A 19,560-nucleotide genomic window follows, 5' to 3' on the forward strand; every position below is an offset into this window, starting at 1 on the left:
TCTTTGGAACGTGGGAGGAAATGGGGCACCCTGAGGAAGCACGTGGTCATGGGGAAAACATACAAACTACTTAAAGACAGTGATGGGAACTGAACCCAGGTTACTGAAGCTGGCACAGTAATGTGCTAACCACTATGCAAACCTGCCGCACTATCTGCATTCAAAGTGCAAATAGAATGTTAAATTGCTTCTATTTTAGTGCAGGGGGCCTGACTGTACTGGAAGTATTGATCAGATTAATAAAATTTGGATGGTGGCAAGATTGAGTAAGATGGCAGCATGTTCCATCGTAGTGGCCTCTCCGGGGCCAAATAAGGGTCTTCTTTCCTTTGTTAAATGTGTTTTTGTGATCATAAGACTATACTGGACTCCAAGAACTATAGGTATAACAGCTCTACCACATCAGTGAGCTGCTCATTGATTGGAGCAGCCTGCCGGTGGGTCGGAGAAGGAGAAGCCAGCCAAGGCAACGGAGGAGAAGATGGCTGGTGTGTCTGAGGAGCAAGATTAAGCTCAGAGGAGCTGACCAAGGAGCAGACCATGTTACTGCCTGCTATCTGAGGGTATCAGAGTTGGTTCACAAAAGCGGTGCACGATATAATCATGAGTGACTGTCTTGGTCATTTCTCTTGCGATCACAAGACCTTGTTGGACAGGTAGCAGGCCTGCTTCCCTGGCTTGGTGGTGCAACAGGTGGCGAGGCAGCAGCATAGCCTCAGTTGTAGTGAGGACTAGGCCTCCAGTAGTGGCCTTGCCTGCTGCTGCAGTTTAGATGAGGAGACACCTGAGGAGGTGTAACATAGTGTCTGTGCTCAGTTGGGGGCTGGCCTCTCCTATCAGTGCTGCCCCTAGCGTTTAATCGGTGGAATGACAGGCCGGATTGCCATGAACCACAGCATCAATTTACAGGCTAGGTCACTAAGGATTTGGACAATATATGCGTTTTCTTGCATGAATATGTAGTTTCTTTCTCACTATGTTCCATGAGCTGTTTTTGAACGCATACGTATTGTATCTTGGCCCCAGAAGAACATTTTTCTCATTTGGCAGTGTTGGCGCGTGGCCAAGTAGTTAAAGGCTTTGCACTGGCGATCTGAAGGTCCTTAGTTTCAGCCTCAGCCGAGACTGCGTGTGTATCCTTGAGCAAGGCACTTAACCACATACTGCTCCTGCACGTTTATAGCCCAGTGGCGGCAGTTGGTGTCGTATGGACAAGACACATATAGTTGAATGATAATTAAACTTGATTTGATTTTCCTGCTGAGACATGGTTGCAAGAAGGGCTGACAATTCCAAGGTATTAAAGGATCAGGTATGCTAGAGAGATGAAGGAGTGTTGCATTGTCGATAAAGAAAGTCATCACTACCGGAATAAGTGGTGGTATTTTGAGAAGTAAGGCCATATGGGTAGAGCTTAGAATTTTTAAAAAAGACAATCACTTTGCTGGGATATACTACATGCCCTCCAAGTCAACAGGAGGTTTAGGAATAAGAACCTTCTCGTGATATAGTAGCAGTGGATTCAGATTCAGATATTTATCACACATACATCAAAATAAACCAGGAAATGCACCATTTGGGTTAACATCCAACACACTGAATGGAAAGTCCTACAAAAAGTAGTGAATACAGCCCAGTTCAATTCAGGTAAAACCGTTCTAACCATTGAGCAGACCTACATGAAATGTAGCAGGAAAACAGCATCCATCATCAGGGATCCCCACTACCCAAGGACTCATTCTCTTCTTGCTGCTGCCATTAGGAAGGTGGTACAGAAGCCTGAGGACTCACACTACCAGGTTCAGGAAGAATTATTACCCCTCAGCAATTAGGCTCTTAAACCAAAGGGGGATAACTTCACACCCCATTATTGAAACATTCCTGCATCCCACAGACTCACCTTTAAGGGCTCTATGTCTCAGGTTCTCAATATTTATTATTTACTTATCTATTGTAGTTAATTCCTTTTTTGTTCTTGCACAGTTTGTGTCTTTTGTACACTGGATGAACGCCCAAGTTTTTAATTATCATGTTACTTTCCTGTAAACTAAGCCCAGTTTATTTGTTTTAATTAATTATGCACCACTAAGAGAAATCCTTCAAAGCCAAGCTAATGGTAGAAAGCCTCTCTTACACAGATTAAACTTTGAAAACTCAGGGCCATAAATTCTCTATCCATTAACCTGTCCTAATATTTACAAGCAAAAGAATGCCAACATTTACAGAGACATAAAAAGGTACATACCATGTTGAAAGAAATAATTCCAAAGGCATTATCATTTGATAGAATGGTGATCCTGGCAATACTGGGCATTCCAAGTGTAACATCAGAAAAGGTTCCCTAAAGAAAAAGAGATGGGTTCAAGTTATTTATGTATGTAGGTATTTATTTATTTATTTATTTATTGAGATGCAGAGCTGAGTAGGCACCACGGGCCCATTGAGCCATGTCGTTTAGCAACCCCTTGATTTAGCCCTAGCTTAATCACAGGACAATTTACAACAACCAATTAGCCTACTAACTTTCGATCGTGGAAGGAAACTGGAGCTCTGACGAGAGAAAATCCACACAGTCCACAGGGAGGACATACAGACTCCTTATAGGTGACATAGGAATTGTGCATAATTCCTGTTGGACTGGCTCTCTTGAGGAACATTCATGGAGACAGTTGTATTTTACACGTTTTTAATTATGTGCTAAATTATGGTGTAACAAATAAATATTACATTTCCAACGAGAGGGATTATAACTGTTTCTGGGTGAAAAATATTTCATATCCCAACTAATTTATAGCAAATTTCAGGTCTAACCAAGCTAAAAATATGGTTGCCAGAAATGTTTTGATGCATATTTTCTTACTAGTATTGTAAAAATAAAGAGAATATTTTTGTTCAAAACTTTAATATTTTTCATCAGCTAAAACATCTCCAGAAAGGAAGTTCTTTAGGCACCTAGCTACATTGGGACCCCTGTTAATATGGAGGTCTTTTGAAACACATTTATCATGATTTGACAATCTGTTTAAGACACCATGGCAATAAGAAACCAAGTATGAAGTATGCAATTCTGTTTGAAAATGAGTATCCTTTCAGTCCAGCGCCTTTATACGTTATCTTTTGACTTAAATGTTAAAAAGCTGAATTCTCTTCCTAGGCCCTGGTCAAAGGTCTCTGCAACCCATTTCACACAGCAAATTGAATGGTTCTGGGAAGATAAATACATATCTTTTCTTTTATACATCAATGTAATATAACAGTTATGATTTTTAAAAAACATCATAATACAAAAGGTATTACATTTTTAATGATTCTTTCACTTTGAAAACAAGTGAAGAAAAAGCATTTTGTATGCTGTAATACATTACCAGTTCTCACAAATTAGTAATGTTTCCCTAGTGAACAGCAGAAAATAAATTAATTACATTTGGGTAAAAAATATTTGGAATGTTATGCCTCTGAAAAACGATATGAAATCTAGGACAAGTGTAGCAAGCTGATACTTTTAATTGATAGTAATTTCTAACTGAATTCATGTTATAACTTCCTAAAAGAAATTATCAGGCTGATGAGACCATCGCGGGAATTATAACACACTTGTAAAAGTCCACATAAATTCCATTGAAACATTGTTAATGTGTGGCTGCCACACTTGGGCACAAGAACTTGGTTTTAAACAAGACAAACAAGGAATACAAACTTTCTTATAAACAACTTTTAAACATAGATGAACACCTCAAATGGTAGAAATATCCCAGGGAAAATGTTTACATGCATATTAAATGGATACAAGCCAAGTAGTTAATTTGATTGTCAAAATAAGACCCACAAAATGGTTTGATCCTTTTAAAATATTCTGAGCTCTATAAAATATTAAAGCCATTATATTGGCTTCACCGATTTTGTTTTCTGAAGCCCCATGACAAATAGAGGCTCTATAGTTTGTAATTCATAGTCATTTGATCCAAAGCCTGAACTTCATACCATCCACTCCAAACAGTTTCCATAGCAACGTACTTAGCCTCTCACTATGAACACACATCATTTAAATTTAATTATGAATGATTTCATCTATGCCTTGAAATACCTGCAGTTACAATTTAAATCAGATTTAGACCTCTAATATAAGTTGAGCTTCTTTTTATTCTCACGTACTTTCTGTGTGACTCCGTGACTCTATGACTATGACAACACTGGAAAAAGCCAATACAACCGCAATTGGCCAATTAACACTGATGATACACAAGGGCTTGTGTTTAACTCCGCCATCAACAATCCTAAGATCAGCTCTGAAAGGAGCAGGGTTGGACATGAGGCTAGCAACTCTATCCCATAAAAACCCAGGGCTACAGAAGCTCCAAAGACCTCAATCCTGGGAAAGGAAAGATCTTAACCTAGAAGATGTCAGAAGGTACAGACTTGATCAATTTCCAAGTGGCCCCAGACTGCTGTTGGCTCCCTATGCCCAAGTGGAAGGGGTGGGTTTAAGAAGAAGAAGGCATTGTTTCATGTATACTCAACTTTGAAACAGGATATCCATTCATGTCCTCATTGTACTTCCAAAACTACCATAACTAATCTCATGAAAAATAATTTTTCTGATGTGATTACTGCTGCCAACAATTTTATGATGACCGGGGTTGTCACAAGATTCAAGGAGCAACCTTATTTCCCATATATATTTACATGTACACTGGATTCTGGTTAATTGGGCAATCGGTTGATCGGGACAGCCCCTTTTATGGGACAACTCTTAAAGAACAAAAACTAATCGGAAAAAAACAGGGATTCCCTTTGTTTATTTGGCACATTATGGTGCTTAATTGGCACAAGAGAATGTTGCCAAACAGTTTCTAATTAATGGCAGTTGCGCGTGTTTGTGTTCAAAAAACAGTGATTTTTGTCACTGATACCGGGCAAGAAAAACAGCAGGAAAACAATTTAGAACAGCTTTACTCACTGCAGTTTTAAGCATTCAGGCTTGAATACGTCAGAAAAGGCCGGGAGTGAAAATGAGACAATTTCACTACTTCGGCAAGTTAGGAAGTATGACGAATTTGAAGACATCTTTAGTGTTACAATGAAAGTGAAAATTTGGAGGATGCAATTGTCCAAAGCATTATATGAAGGCAGTCCTTTATCTGCCAATATGTCTATGCTGATTATGTTCATTTACAGTCAATCAAAAGAACACAACAGATGAATTCCTCCATTGATAACTACTAGGAAACATAGAAAACCTACAGCACAATAGAGGCCCTTCGGCCCACAAAGTTGTGCCGAACATGTCTCTGTTTCAGAAAATACCAGGGTTTTGTAATGGTCCCTTTTGGCAATCCCACACCTTGTAATTTACCTCAGGAATTGGGCCTCAATCCCCTCGTTTAGTTTCCAATCATTCCCAGGTTCCACTCACACACACCTGCTTTGCATCAGAAAATGCAGGATAAAGACCCTGTGATCACAACAAGGAGTTGCCAGTTTGTTGGTTGACTCTGGTGTGAGTAACCTTGTTTCATGGTTCTTAGGACTACCAGTTCTAAGTCCAGCATTGCCCCTGGATACCAATTCCAAGTTCACTATGTCCAGAATGCCTCCCAACTCTGCCTCTGGTGTGTTCTGCAGTTAGGTTCATCCACTGCCTCGCTTTGTGTAACAGAATGAACTAGCCTTAATGAACCCAGTGGACACGGTTCCAGTACAACAGGCCCTCGCCAGTCAGGGCTACCTACTGAGCGCCCACGCTTAGGGAGGTCACGGAAAACCTTCGGACGCTGTCCACGGATGTACGGAAGGTCAGTGAGCAGGTGGACTGAGTTTCCGCTTCCCTTTCTCCGTCCCCTCCAAGAATCCCGACTACCCAAAGAACACCGCTCGGGATGTGTTGCCCCGGGATTAGCAACACAGTCCCCTTGAAAGCCATACATCCCCGAGCCCGAATCCTACGCTGGGGACCTAGGGAGGTGCCAGGCCTTCCTGTTACAATGCTCTCTGGTCTTTGAGCTACAGCCACGTACCTACACCTCTGATAAATCCAAGATTGTGTACATCATGGGACTGTTACGAGGGGACGCCTTGGCTTGGGCAACCATGATATGGGATAACAGACCAGAGGTTTGTTCCTCCTTCCCCTCCTTTGTTGCTGAATTGAAGGTCTTCGAACAAGCCATTCGTGGTAAGGATGCCGCTAAACGCTTGCTGACTCTTTGTCAGGGTTTGCGAAGCGTAGCAAGGTATTTCATCGAGTTCCGAACCTTAGCCGCAGACTCGGTGGAATAACAAGGCCCTATGGGAGGTGTTTCAATAGGGCCTCTCGGACCAGATAAAGGAACTAACATTGTTTTATAGCAGTATTGATAGTGTTCTAATTTCCATGAAACTTCACCTAATAGGGACAGCTGCATAGCTGGTCCTCTATTAACCAGCATCCACTGTATTTACAGTTGCAAACTAAAATAATTAACAACACATTTCAGCCCCAGGGAGCAACCGTTCTCCTTAAGTTCCCCATTATGTCCACAGAGACTGCATACCCACTGTGCCAGGACACCAGGGCATAAACGTAACCCCGGAAAAGAGGCAGGCAACCAGCTTGGGCAGAGCCCTCAGTCACACGGGAGAAATTGTATCCAGGTTGTTGGCACGCTAAAGCATTAAACTCACCTATACACTACCATACCACCCATTACACCTGAAACAGCAATCTTCTTGCAGCTGTAACCCACTTATTGGCCACTTTATTAAGAAAACCTGCACACCTGTTTGTTAATGCAAATATTTAATCTGCTAATCACATGTCTGCACCTCAATGTATAAAAACATGCAGACATGGTCAAGAAGTTCAGTCGTTGTTAAGACCAATCATCAAAATGGGAAAGAAACATGATCTAAGAGACTTTGACCTGGGAATAATTGTTAGTGACAGACGGGGTAATTAGAGTATCTCAGAAAATGCTAATCTAGGATTTTCACACACAACAATCACTAAAATTTACAGAGAATGCTGCAAAGAAACTTAATGTACAGGGAGTACACCTTGAGAGTGAAAACACCTTGCTAATGAGGGAGGTCAGAGGAGAATGGCCAGACTGTTTCAAGCTGATGGGATTTGACAGTAACTCAAATAACCACGCATGACAACAGTGGAGTGCAGAAGAGCATCCCTGATGCACAACACGACAAACATTGAAGTGGATGGGCTACATACACTGTGGCCACTTTATTAGGCACAGGAGGCACAGAAGCAGGTGATCATTATGTGTAAATGGCTTATCACCATGAAGAACATTTGAACAGATACTATAATCAGAACGGACTCAAAAACAAACCAATCTTACCTGAAGACTAAGGGAGAAAATGAAGGATTCATCTGCTTCCGGAAAGTCATCATCTTTGACAGCAATGTACACGGTTTTATTTGTTTCTGTGGTCAATAATCTGGCGACAGCAGATGTGGCCTCAAAATCACCAGTATCTTCCCCCTGAAGCTGTAAATACTTGCAATGAATATGTGAGAAAACACCGCAGAGTTTCAAAAATACCTACAGGCACCTTTCAGAGGTTTCTAAACAGTCATGGAAATGCTACCCTAATTAATAGATCAATAACCAAGATGAACTTCCACTCAGCCATTAATATTCCAAGTATTGTTTGAAAATGTTATTAAAAACATCGACAAGGAGCGTGTTACACATTGCCACCCAGCACACACGTCTGAATGTCCTGTCGGCAACACTCACCCTCCTCCCCAACTCACAGATACACTCTGACCCTGACCACCTCACCCCCCCCAACTCACACACTCTCTCCCTGACCACCTCACCCCCCCACTCACAGACACACTCTCTCCCTGACCACCTCACCCCCCCACTCACAGACACACTCTCACCCTGACCACCTCACCCCCCCAGCTCACACACTCTCTCCCTGACCACCTCACCCCCCCCACTCACAGATACACCCTGACCCTGACCACCTCACCCCCCCACTCACAAACTCTCACCCTGACCACCTCACCCCCCCACTCACAGACACACTCTCACCCTGACCACCTCACCCCCCCACTCACAAACTCTCACCCTGACCACCTCACCCCCCCAACTCACACACTCTCACCCTGACCACCTCACCTCCCCCCACTCACAGACACACTCTCACCCCCCACTCACACACTCTCACCCTGACCACCTCACCTCCCCCCACTCACAGACACACTCTCACCCCCCACTCACACACTCTCACCCTGACCACCTCACCTCCCCCCACTCACAGACACACTCTCACCCCCCACTCACACACTCTCACCCTGACCACCTCACCTCCCCCCACTCACAGACACACTCTCACCCCCCACTCACACACTCTCACCCTGACCACCTCACCTCCCCCCACTCACAGACACACTCTCACCCTGACCACCTCACCTCCCCCCACTCACAGACACACTCTCACCCCCCACTCACACACTCTCACCCTGACCACCTCACCCCCCCCAACTCACAGATACACTCTGACCCTGACCACCTCACCCCCCCCACTCACAGACACACTCTCACCCTGACTACCTCACCCCCCCCACTCAAAGACACACTCTCACCCTGACTACCTCACCCCCCCAACTCTCACCCTGACCACCTCACCCCCCCACTCACACACTCTCACCCTGACCACCTCACCCCCCCCACTCACAGATACACCCTGACCACCTCACCCCCCCAACTCACACACTCTCTCCCTGACCACCTCACCCCCCCACTCACAGACACACTCGCACCCTGACCACCTCACCCCCCCACTCACAGACACACTCTCACCCTGACCACCTCACCCCCCCACTCACAGACACACTCTCACCCTGACCACCTCACCCCCCCACTCACAGACACACTCTCACCCTGACCACCTCACCCCCCCACTCACAGACACACTCTCACCCTGACCTCCTCACCCCCCCACTCACAGACACACTCTCACCCTGACCACCTCACCCCCCCACTCACAGACACACTCTCACCCTGACCACCTCACCCCCCCAGCTCACACACTCTCACCCTGACCACCTCACCCCCCCAACTCACACACTCTCACCCTGACCACCTCACCCCCCCAACTCACACACTCTCACCGACCACCTCACCCCCCCAACTCACACTCTCTCCCTGACCACCTCACCTCCCCCCACTCACAGACACACTCTCACCCTGACCACCTCACCCCCCCCAACTCACACTCTCTCCCTGACCACCTCACCTCCCCCAACTCACACACTCTCACCCTGACCACCTCACCCCCCCAACTCACACTCTCTCCCTGACCACCTCACCTCCCCACTCACAGACACACTCTCACCCTGACCACCTCACCCCCCCACTCACACACTCTCACCCTGACCACCTCACCCCCCCAACTCACACACTCTCACCCTGACCACCTCACCCCCCCACTCACAGACACACTCTCACCCTGACCACCTCACCCCCCCACTCACAGACACACTCTCACCCTGACCACCTCACCCCCCCACTCACACACTCTGACCCTGACCACCTCACCCCCCCAACTCACACACTCTCACCCTGACCACCTCACCCCCCCACTCACAGACACACTCTCACCCTGACCACCTCACCCCCCCACTCACACACTCTGACCCTGACCACCTCACCCCCCCAACTCACACACTCTCACCCTGACCACCTCACCCCCCCACTCACAGACACACTCTCACCCTGACCACCTCACCCCCCCACTCACAGACACACTCTCACCCTGACCACCTCACCCCCCCCACTCACACACTCTCACCCTGACCACCTCACCCCCCCAACTCACACACTCTCACCCTGACCACCTCACCCCCCCACTCACAGACACACTCCCACCCTGACCACCTCACCCCCCCCACTCACACACTCTCACCCTGACCACCTCACCCCCCCACTCACAGACACACTCTCACCCTGATCACCTCACCCCCCCCACTCACACACTCTGACCCTGACCACCTCACCCTCCCCAACTCACACACTCTCTCCCTGACCACCTCACCCCCCCCAACTCACACACTCTCACCGACCACCTCACCCCCCCCACTCAGATACACTCTGACCCTGACCACCTCACCCCCCCCACTCACAGACACACTCTGACCCTGACCACCCCACCCCGCCCAACTCACACACTCTCACCCTGACCACCTCACCCCCCCAACTCACACACTCTCACCCTGACCACCTCACCCCCCCACTCACAGACACACTCTCACCCTGATCACCTCACCCCCCCCACTCACACACTCTGACCCTGACCACCTCACCCTCCCCAACTCACACACTCTCTCCCTGACCACCTCACCCCCCCCAACTCACACACTCTCACCGACCACCTCACCCCCCCCACTCAGATACACTCTGACCCTGACCACCTCACCCCCCCCACTCACAGACACACTCTGACCCTGACCACCCCACCCCGCCCAACTCACACACTCTCACCCTGACCACCTCACCCCCCCACTCACAGACACACTCTCACCCTGACCACCTCACCCCCCCACTCACACACTCTCACCCTGACCACCTCACCCCCAACTCACACACTCTCACCCTGACCACCTCACCCCCCCAACTCACACACTCTCACCCTGACCACCTCACCCCCCCCACTCACAGACACACTCTCACCCTGACCACCTCACCCCCCCCACTCACACACTCTGACCCTGACCACCTCACCCTCCCCAACTCACACACTCTGACCCTGACCCCCTCACCCCCCCCCACTCACACACTCTGACCCTGACCACCTCACCCCCCCCACTCAGATACACTCTGACCCTGACCACCTCACCCCCCCACTCACAGACACACTCTGACCCTGACCACCTCACCCCCCCACTCACAGACACACTCTGACCCTGACCACCTCACCCCCCAACTCACACACTCTCACCCTGACCACCTCACCCCCCCACTCACAGATACACTCTCACCCTGACCACCTCACCCCCCCCAACTCACACACTCTCACCCTGACCACCTCACCCCCCCACTCACAGATACACTCTGACCCTGACCACCTCACCCCCCCCAACTCTCACCCTGACCACCTCACCCCCCCCACTCACAGACACACTCTGACCCTGACCACCTCACCCCCCCAACTCACACACTCTCACCGACCACCTCACCCCCCCAACTCACACACTCTCACCAACCACCTCACCCCACAACTCACACACTCTCACCCTGACCACCTCACCCCCCCACTCACAGATACACTCTGACCCTGACCACCTCACCCCCCCCAACTCTCACCTTGACCACCTCACCCCCCCCACTCACAGACACACTCTGACCCTGACCACCTCACCCCCCCAACTCACACACTCTCACCGACCACCTCACCCCCCCAACTCACACACTCTCACCAACCACCTCACCCCACAACTCACACACTCTCACCCTGACCACCTCACCCCCCCACTCACAGATACACTCTGACCCTGACCACCTCACCCCCCCCAACTCTCACCCTGACCACCTCACCCCCCCCACTCACAGATACACTCTGACCCTGACCACCTCACCCCCCAACTCACACACTCTCACCGACCACCTCACCCCCCCCCACTCACACACTCTGACCCTGACCACCTCACCCCCCCACTCACACACTCTCACCGACCACCTCACCCCCCCATTCACAGATACAGTCTGACCCTGACCACCTCACCCCCCCCACTCACACACTCTCACCGACCACCTCACCCCCCCCCATTCTCAGATACACTCTGACCCTGACCACCTCACCCCCCCACTCACAGACACACTCTGACCCTGACCACTTCACCCTCCCAACTCACACACTCTCACCTTGACTACCTTCACTCTCCTCCCCAACTCACAGACACCCTCATCCTGAACTGGTCAGTTTACATCCTTTATTGCTGCTATTTTAAGTATTTATATGACTGTATGTTTTATTGTAATGGTCCCTGCCAGTAACATTATCCTGTCTTACATACACATGCACCTCACACTTTATGCCAATCTTCAGGGACTTGTGCTGGATCACGACTATGTGAATGTACATACCTGGTTTGCATGCACTGTGTGTGACTATATGCACTGTGTTTTGCTCCTTGGCCTCAAAGGAACGATGTTTCAGTTAGCTGTATATGTTTGTGTAGCTGAATGACAATAAATTTGAACTTTAAGATCTGATCACGACACTACACCAGGATATGACTGGATTGTAACTATGCAAGGCCATAAGACATGGAAGCAGTATTAGGCCATTCAGCCCATTGAGTCTATCAATATTTTATCATGGCTGATTTATTATCCCCCACAACCCCATTCTCCTATCTTCGTCCAGTAACCTTTTTCACCCAGATTGATCAAGAACCATCAACAACTGCTTTAAATATACCGAATATTTATTCAGTAAATATGTGTCTTGTGTAACTGTATATATTGTGTTTTGCTCCTTGACCTGAGGAGAATATTGTTTTGTTTGGCAGCATACGTGTGTATGGTTGAATGAGAATAAACTTAAACAAGAAGGCAAAATATAATTGTCGGATTGAAAGAGATGTAAACATACAGACAGACAGACATACTTTATTGATCCCGAGGGAAATTGAGTTTCGTTACAGCTGCACCAACCAAGAATAGTGAAGAAATATAGTAATATAAAACCATAAATAATTAAATAATAATAAGTTAATCATGCAAAGTGGAAATAAGTCCAGGACCAGCCTATTGGCTCAGGGTGTCTGACACTCCGAGGGAGAAGTTGTAAAGTTTGATGGCCACAGGCAGGAATGACTTCCTATGACGCTCAGTGTTACATCTCAGTGGAATGAGTCTCTGGCCGAATGTACTCCTGTGCCTAACCAGTTCATTATGGAGTGGAGTACATTAAAGGTGGCAAAATGTTGTAATGCTGTAATTACCCCAACATTGAAATTCTCATTTCATTATTATAGGGTTCAACAACAAAACTAGATTTCAAGAAATTTTTTGAAACGACTTTTTCTTAATCTTTAGAAAAATCAAGTAAGTAACACAAAAAGAGAGCAAAAAAAGGAAGAGTGGTAATATTCATGGCTCCATTGTCCATTCAGAAACTTGGTGGTGGTGGGGAAGAAGCTCTTACTGAAATGTTGAACGTGTCAAGATGACGCTAACTCCGACATTGTTCACAAAGTAAATGATATTCAAGCTCCATTAACATGCATTTTACAGAAAAACTTTATTTTATTTGAAAGAATGATACAGAATAAAACACTGAACTTCCTGCAATACAATATAAATTACAATAATAATACGATAATAGCAATACGATAAGAAAATATCTTTCCTCACTTCCCTCACATGAAAATAGCCACTCACAGGAGACCTTACCCACGCACAAGATTACGGCTGCACAGGTGAAAGGTCAACTGAGGAAGATCTGTACCAGCAAGGCGACTGGACCGGACGGAGTATCCCCACGATTACTGAGGGCCTGTGCATCTGAGCTGGGAGAACCCCTTCAGCACATCTTCAACATGTGCCTGGAGCAGAGAAGGGTACCCAGACAGTGGAAAACATCCTGTATTGTCCCGGTACCGAAGAAACCACAACCAAGGGAGATGAATGACTTCAGACCTGTTGCTTTGACGTCGCACGTGATGAAGACCATGGAGCAGCTGATAATACAGAATCTGAGGCCACAAACCAGGCACGCCCGGGATCCTCTTCAGTTTGCGTATCAGGAGAAGGTGGGAGTGGAGGATGCTATCATGTACTTGCTGCACAAATCCCTCTCTCACCTGGACAGGGTCAGTGGTGCTGTGAGGATTACATTCCTGGACTTCTCTAGTGCCTTTAACACCATCCAGCCCAGGATCTTAAGGCACAAACTAATGGAGATGGGAGTAGACTCACACATGGTGGCTTGGATAACGGACTACTTGACAGACAGACCTCAGTGTGTGCGTTTGGGAGACTGCAGGTCTGACATGGTGGTCAGCAGCACAGGAGCGCCACAGCGGACCGTGCTCTCTCCGGTCCTGTTCACCCTGTACACATCAGACTTCCAATATAACTCGGAGTCCTGCCATGTGCAGAAGTTTGCTGATGACACGGCCATAGTGGGGTGTGTCAGGAATGGTCAGGAGGAAGAGTCTAGGAAACTGATACAGGACTTTGTGATATGGTGCAACTCAAACTACCTGCGTCTCAATATCACCAAGACCAAGGAGATGGTGGTGGACTTTAGGAGACCTAGGCCTCATATGGAGCCAGTGATCATTAATGGAGAATGTGTGGAGCAGGTTAAGACATACAAGTATCTGGGAGTGCAGTTAGACGAGAAGCTAGACTGGACTGCCAACACAGATGCCCTGTACAGGAAAGCACAGAATCGACTCTACTTCCTCAGAAGGCTGGCGTCATTCAATGTTTGTAGTGAGATGCTAAAGATGTTCTATCGGTCAGTTGTGGACAGCGCCCTCTTCTTTGTGATGGCGTGCTGGGGAGGCAGCATTAAGAAGAGGGACGCCTCACGTCTTAATAAGCTGGTAAGGAAGGCGGGCTCTGTCGTGGGCACAGAACTGGAGAGTATGACATCGGTGGCAGAGCGGAGGGCGCTGAGTAGGCTACAGTCAATCATGGAAAACCCTGAACATCCTCTGCACAGCACCATCCAGAGACAGAGAAGCAGCTTCAGCGGCAGGTTGCTGTCAATGCAATGCTCCTCAGACAGGATGAAGAGAATATTACTCCCCAACGCCATTCAGCTCTACAATTCAACCACCAGGGGCAAGACATGTTAAAGTGCCGGTGTTAGGACTGAGCTTAAGTTACCACTCAATGCACTTTGGTAAACTATTTAAGAACTTTTTAAAAGCTATTTATTAATGCTTTTTGGGAGGGTGATTTTAGATGCATATCATATTTATACTGAGTTAAATACTGTATGTAATTAGTTTTGCTACAATAAGTGTATGGGACACTGGAAAAATGTTGAATTTCCCCTTGGGGATGAATAAAGTATCTATCTATCTATCTATCTATCTATCTATCTATCTATCTATCTATCTATCTATCTATCTCCTTCTCCACAAATAAGTATCAGATGGATTGTTGGACAGACTGACAAGCAATGAAGAAATGAAAGGAAATATAAGAACATTTTGTTAAATAACTCCCAGTGTTGTAAATCATGTAAAATAATTCTAAATGTACAGCAACTGCAATATTTAAATATAGCAGCAGTCTTCAGGAGGAATCGCAGAAACAAAGTTTTTTTCCTTACCAATAAGAGTGCTGTGACATTGGCTGGAACTCCAATCCTTTCAATAACCAAACGTACGACTGATATACTTGTTTCGTTCACCACAAAGCTTGTTTGACCTGCAAACCTGACTTCTGTATCAGCAAATGCAAGGGTGATACAGAGGCCCAAAACAAGCTCAGCCACTGAGAAGGCAGCAGGCATTCCTAGAACAACAAAATTCAGAGAATCAGCACTAGTTCCAACTGAGGATCATTTGGGTTACGTAAGATTCAAAACTGTTTCAATTTCATTTCCTGTACACAAGTGTAAAGGAGAACAAAATAATTGTTACTCCAGATCCAATGCAGCACAAAAAAAATATGATAAATAACGCAATTTAAAAAACACAATAAAATATTGGTATGTCTATAAAAGTGGCACAAGACACAGGAATGTCTGTACATAAGATGACTGACAGAAAATAATAAAGTAATAAAGGAGTTAGTGGCTGGAGGTGTTGATCTGCCTTACCGCTTGGGGAAAGTAACTGTTTTTGAGCCTAGTGGTCCAACAGCCGAGGATGACAGAACAGTTCTCAAAAAGTGATGCTAGGCACAGGACTGTCTGTACTTATGGTGACTCTGACAGGAAGTGATAAAGAAGTGGTGGTTGGGGGTGTCATGGGGTGGGTTTATAGGTTGGAGGTGCTGATCAGCCTTACTACTTGGGGAAAGTAACTGTTTTTGAGTCTGGTGGCCCTGGCGTGGATGCTACATAGCCTCCTCTCCGATGGGAGTGAGATAAACAGTCCATGGGCAGTGGGGTCCATGAACAAAGAAACTGAAAAATAAGGATATTTAGTTTGCAGATTCATAAACAATCTTTCCCAATCGTTTTTATAAAAATTTTGATCATTAAATTTCTTATTGTTTATTAGTAACAATAATAAAGCTTCTATTATTCGCTGATTAAAGCTACGAGGAAGATTGAAACATCATGACGAATATGGAGTGCAAGCACTGATGGCCTTCTGATTGCTGGTGGGATCACTCTGCCGCCGAACAGGAACCCTGTGGGGCCTATCGCTGTGCCCAAAGTCTCTCTCTTTTGATCGTGCTGGTGAATGCTATCAAGGTTTCTACATATGCATTTTGGACTAGACTTTTTTTTCAGCCTTATGGTTCTTATAATATGTGTTTTCACTACTCTTTGTGCCAAGAAAGGGAATTTAGGGGTCAATGTTGTGCAGGTGAGGGGGGTGTTTGGAGCCGATGATCTTGGTGCAGTTTTGTGTGGGGGGAGGGAAGATGGGGTGGGGGTGTTTGTGGTCATGTTGGTGTGTTTCCTGTTTCTCTCTGAACTGACTTCCATGGTTTTTCTTTGTTCAAGACTATCTGGAAAAGAAGAATCCCAGAACTGCATATTGTATACATTCTTTGATAACAAAAGAACCATTATAACAGGTAAACTCTACAAGCCAAACAATCCCAAGGTCTTGGACACATAAGCAACTGGAATTTGAAGCAACAAATAATCTGTTGGAGGGAATCAGAAGGTCCAGCAGCATCTGAAGGCACAGTTGGTGTTTCAGTTTAACCCAAGCTGATACAAAACAGAAAGCTTTCCCCTCTATTTGTGGCAACTCAGATGAGATTTCACAAAGTTCTACAAACACCAATGCCCTTGAACAGAAAAGCCCACAAAAAGTAGTGGATAAGGTCCAGTCCATCACAGGTAAAGCTCTCCCTACCACGGTGCACTGTCACAGGAAAGCAGCATCCATCATCAAGGACACCAACCATCCAGGTCATGCTCTCTTCTCACTAATGCCATCAGGAAGAAGTTACAGGAGTCTCAAGATTGACAGAACCAGGTTCAGGAACAGTTATTATCCCTCAACCACCAAGCTCTTGATCAGGGGTGAATAACTTCACTCACCCCAAAACTTAACTGATTCCACAATCTATGGACTCACTTTCAAGTCTCTTCATCACACGCTCTTGATATATATTGTTTATTTATTTATTATTATTAATTCTGACTCTGATTTTTTTTTCTATTTTGTATTTGCAGTTTGTTGTCTTTTGCACACTGGTTGTTGACCATCCTGCTGAGTGTGGTCTTTCATTGATTCTATTGTGACTCTTGTACTTACGGTGAAAATCTGCAAGAAAATGAATTTCAGGGTCAAGTGTGGTGATTATATATGTATTTTGATAATAAGTTTACTTTGAAGAGGTTTTCATTACAACAGCATATTTTGCATTAGAAGGATCTCCAAGTTCTTCCAGCATCTTGTGTGTGTTACTTTGGATTGCCAGTATATGAGGAGTCTCTTGTGTTTTTGACTTACTCCTAAGTATATTGGATTAGAATCACAGTCAGAGGCTGGAAACAGGCCATTCAGCCCAACTTGTCCTTACCATTCTGCCTTCCTGTGCATGCCCCATTTGCCTGTGTGAAGCTTATACTGCTCTGAATCTTACCAATCCATGTACTGGTCTAAATATCTTATAAACACTGTGATTGTACCCGCCTCTACCTCTTCCTCTGGCAGCTTGTTCCATGTACCCTCCACCCCGTGCAGTGAATCCACCCCTCAGGTGTTTTAATTGCGTTCCCTCTCACCAAAGTCTATGCCCCCTAGTTCTGAACTCCTCTATCCCAGGAACAAAAATACATAACCATTCATGAATTTGTAAACCTCTACAAGGTCATCCCCTCTGCATTTTACACCCTGGGGAAAAACGGTCCAGCATGTTCAGTGTTCCCATGTAACTCCAGCTTTCTAGTCCTGAGTGTCCATCCTTGTAACCGACATCCTTCCTTCCTTCAGCTAAGCAGCCAAATAATACTCCAATGCTAAATTCATTCTACATTATACTACAACGTTGACAAACTTCTATTGATGTGTGTTGGAGAGAATATTGTCTAGCAACAGCACAGCCTGGTGAGGAAACAACAAGGCCCTTGAACAGAAAATCCTACAAAAAGTAGTGTATATGACCCGCCCCTCCATTGAGCACATCTACATGAAATCCTGTTGCAGGAAAGTAGTATCCATTATCAAAGACCACCCCCCCCCCCTCGCCCCAGGAAGAGGACATGATCCCTTCTTGCTGCTGCCATCAGGAGCCTCAGGACTCCTGCACACACCACCGGGTTCAAAAACATTCACTGCCACTGGGCCATCAGGATCTTGAATCAAAGAGGATAATTTCACTCAGCTTCACTTGCCCCATCTTTGAAATGTTCCCACAACCAATGGACTCACTTTCAAGGACTCTTCATCTCATGTTCTCAATATTTATTTCTAATTTACTTGTTATTACTGACTATTCTTTTTGTATTTGCAGAGCTTGTTCTCTTCTGCACTGTGGCTGAACACTCGAGTTGGGTGGACTTTCATTGATACTGTTATGGTTATTGTTATATAGATTTATTGAGTATGCCCACAAGAAAATGAATCTCAAGTTTGTATATGGTGACATATATATACTTTGATAATAAATTTACTTTGAACTTTGAAGTATGGTATCATCATGATGCCTCAGCTCGCACACTCAGTACTCTCACTAATAAAAGACATCATGCTAATGTGGAGGGCATCCAAAGGAGATTCATGAGAATGATCCCCGAATTAATGTATAAGGAGAGTTTGATGGCTCTGGACTTAGAAGAATTCATTGAAATGTAGCGTATATTAAAGGGCTTCAATAGAATGGATGTGAAGAGGATATTTCCTATAGTGGAGGAGTCTAGGACCAGAGGGCATAGACTAAAGTGTAGAAGACATTCCTTTAGAACAGAGATGAGGAGAAATTTCTTTTCCCAGAGGATGGTAAGTCTGTGGAATTCACTGTGACAGGCAGCTGTAGAGGCCAAGTTATTTTACAATGACTTATTAGAGAATACAATATCATATATTTTATAATGATATTTTATATCATAATAATATCTTATAATAGATTCTCGATTAAAAAGGGTGTCAAAGAGAGAAAGCAGGAGAATGGAACTGAGAGGGAAAATAAATCAGCCATGATCAATGGCGAAGGGGGTCCTCACTGGACCCCCTGCAGTTTGCGTACCGTCCCAACCGCTCGACAGATGACGGCATTGCCACCACCCTCCACCTGGCCCTTACCCACATGGACAAAAAAGACACATACGTTCGGATGCTGCTCATAGACCTCAGTTCAGCATTCAACACAATCATCCCTCAGAAACTGACGGGAAAGCTGAGCCTACTGGGCCTGAACACCTCCCTCTGCAACTGGATCCTAGACTTCCTGACTG

General features: G+C 45.9%; 1 protein-coding gene across 1 annotated transcript in view; it reads right to left on the minus strand.

Moving 5' to 3' along the window:
* Positions 1–19,560, minus strand: part of adgrv1 (adhesion G protein-coupled receptor V1) — a 539,532-nt gene that overhangs the window by 503,072 nt on the left and 16,900 nt on the right. Inside the window, exons 2-4 of the mRNA XM_059969328.1 lie at positions 15,304–15,488; positions 7,335–7,484; positions 2,246–2,341 (exon numbers count right to left, since the gene is read on the minus strand). Coding sequence (XP_059825311.1) covers positions 2,246–2,341; positions 7,335–7,484; positions 15,304–15,486 — 429 coding nt within the window. The 5' untranslated portion in view covers positions 15,487–15,488. The remainder of the gene's footprint in view (positions 1–2,245; positions 2,342–7,334; positions 7,485–15,303; positions 15,489–19,560) is intronic.

The sequence above is a fragment of the Hypanus sabinus genome, chromosome 5, assembly GCF_030144855.1.
Source record: "Hypanus sabinus isolate sHypSab1 chromosome 5, sHypSab1.hap1, whole genome shotgun sequence".
NCBI lineage: Eukaryota > Metazoa > Chordata > Chondrichthyes > Myliobatiformes > Dasyatidae > Hypanus > Hypanus sabinus.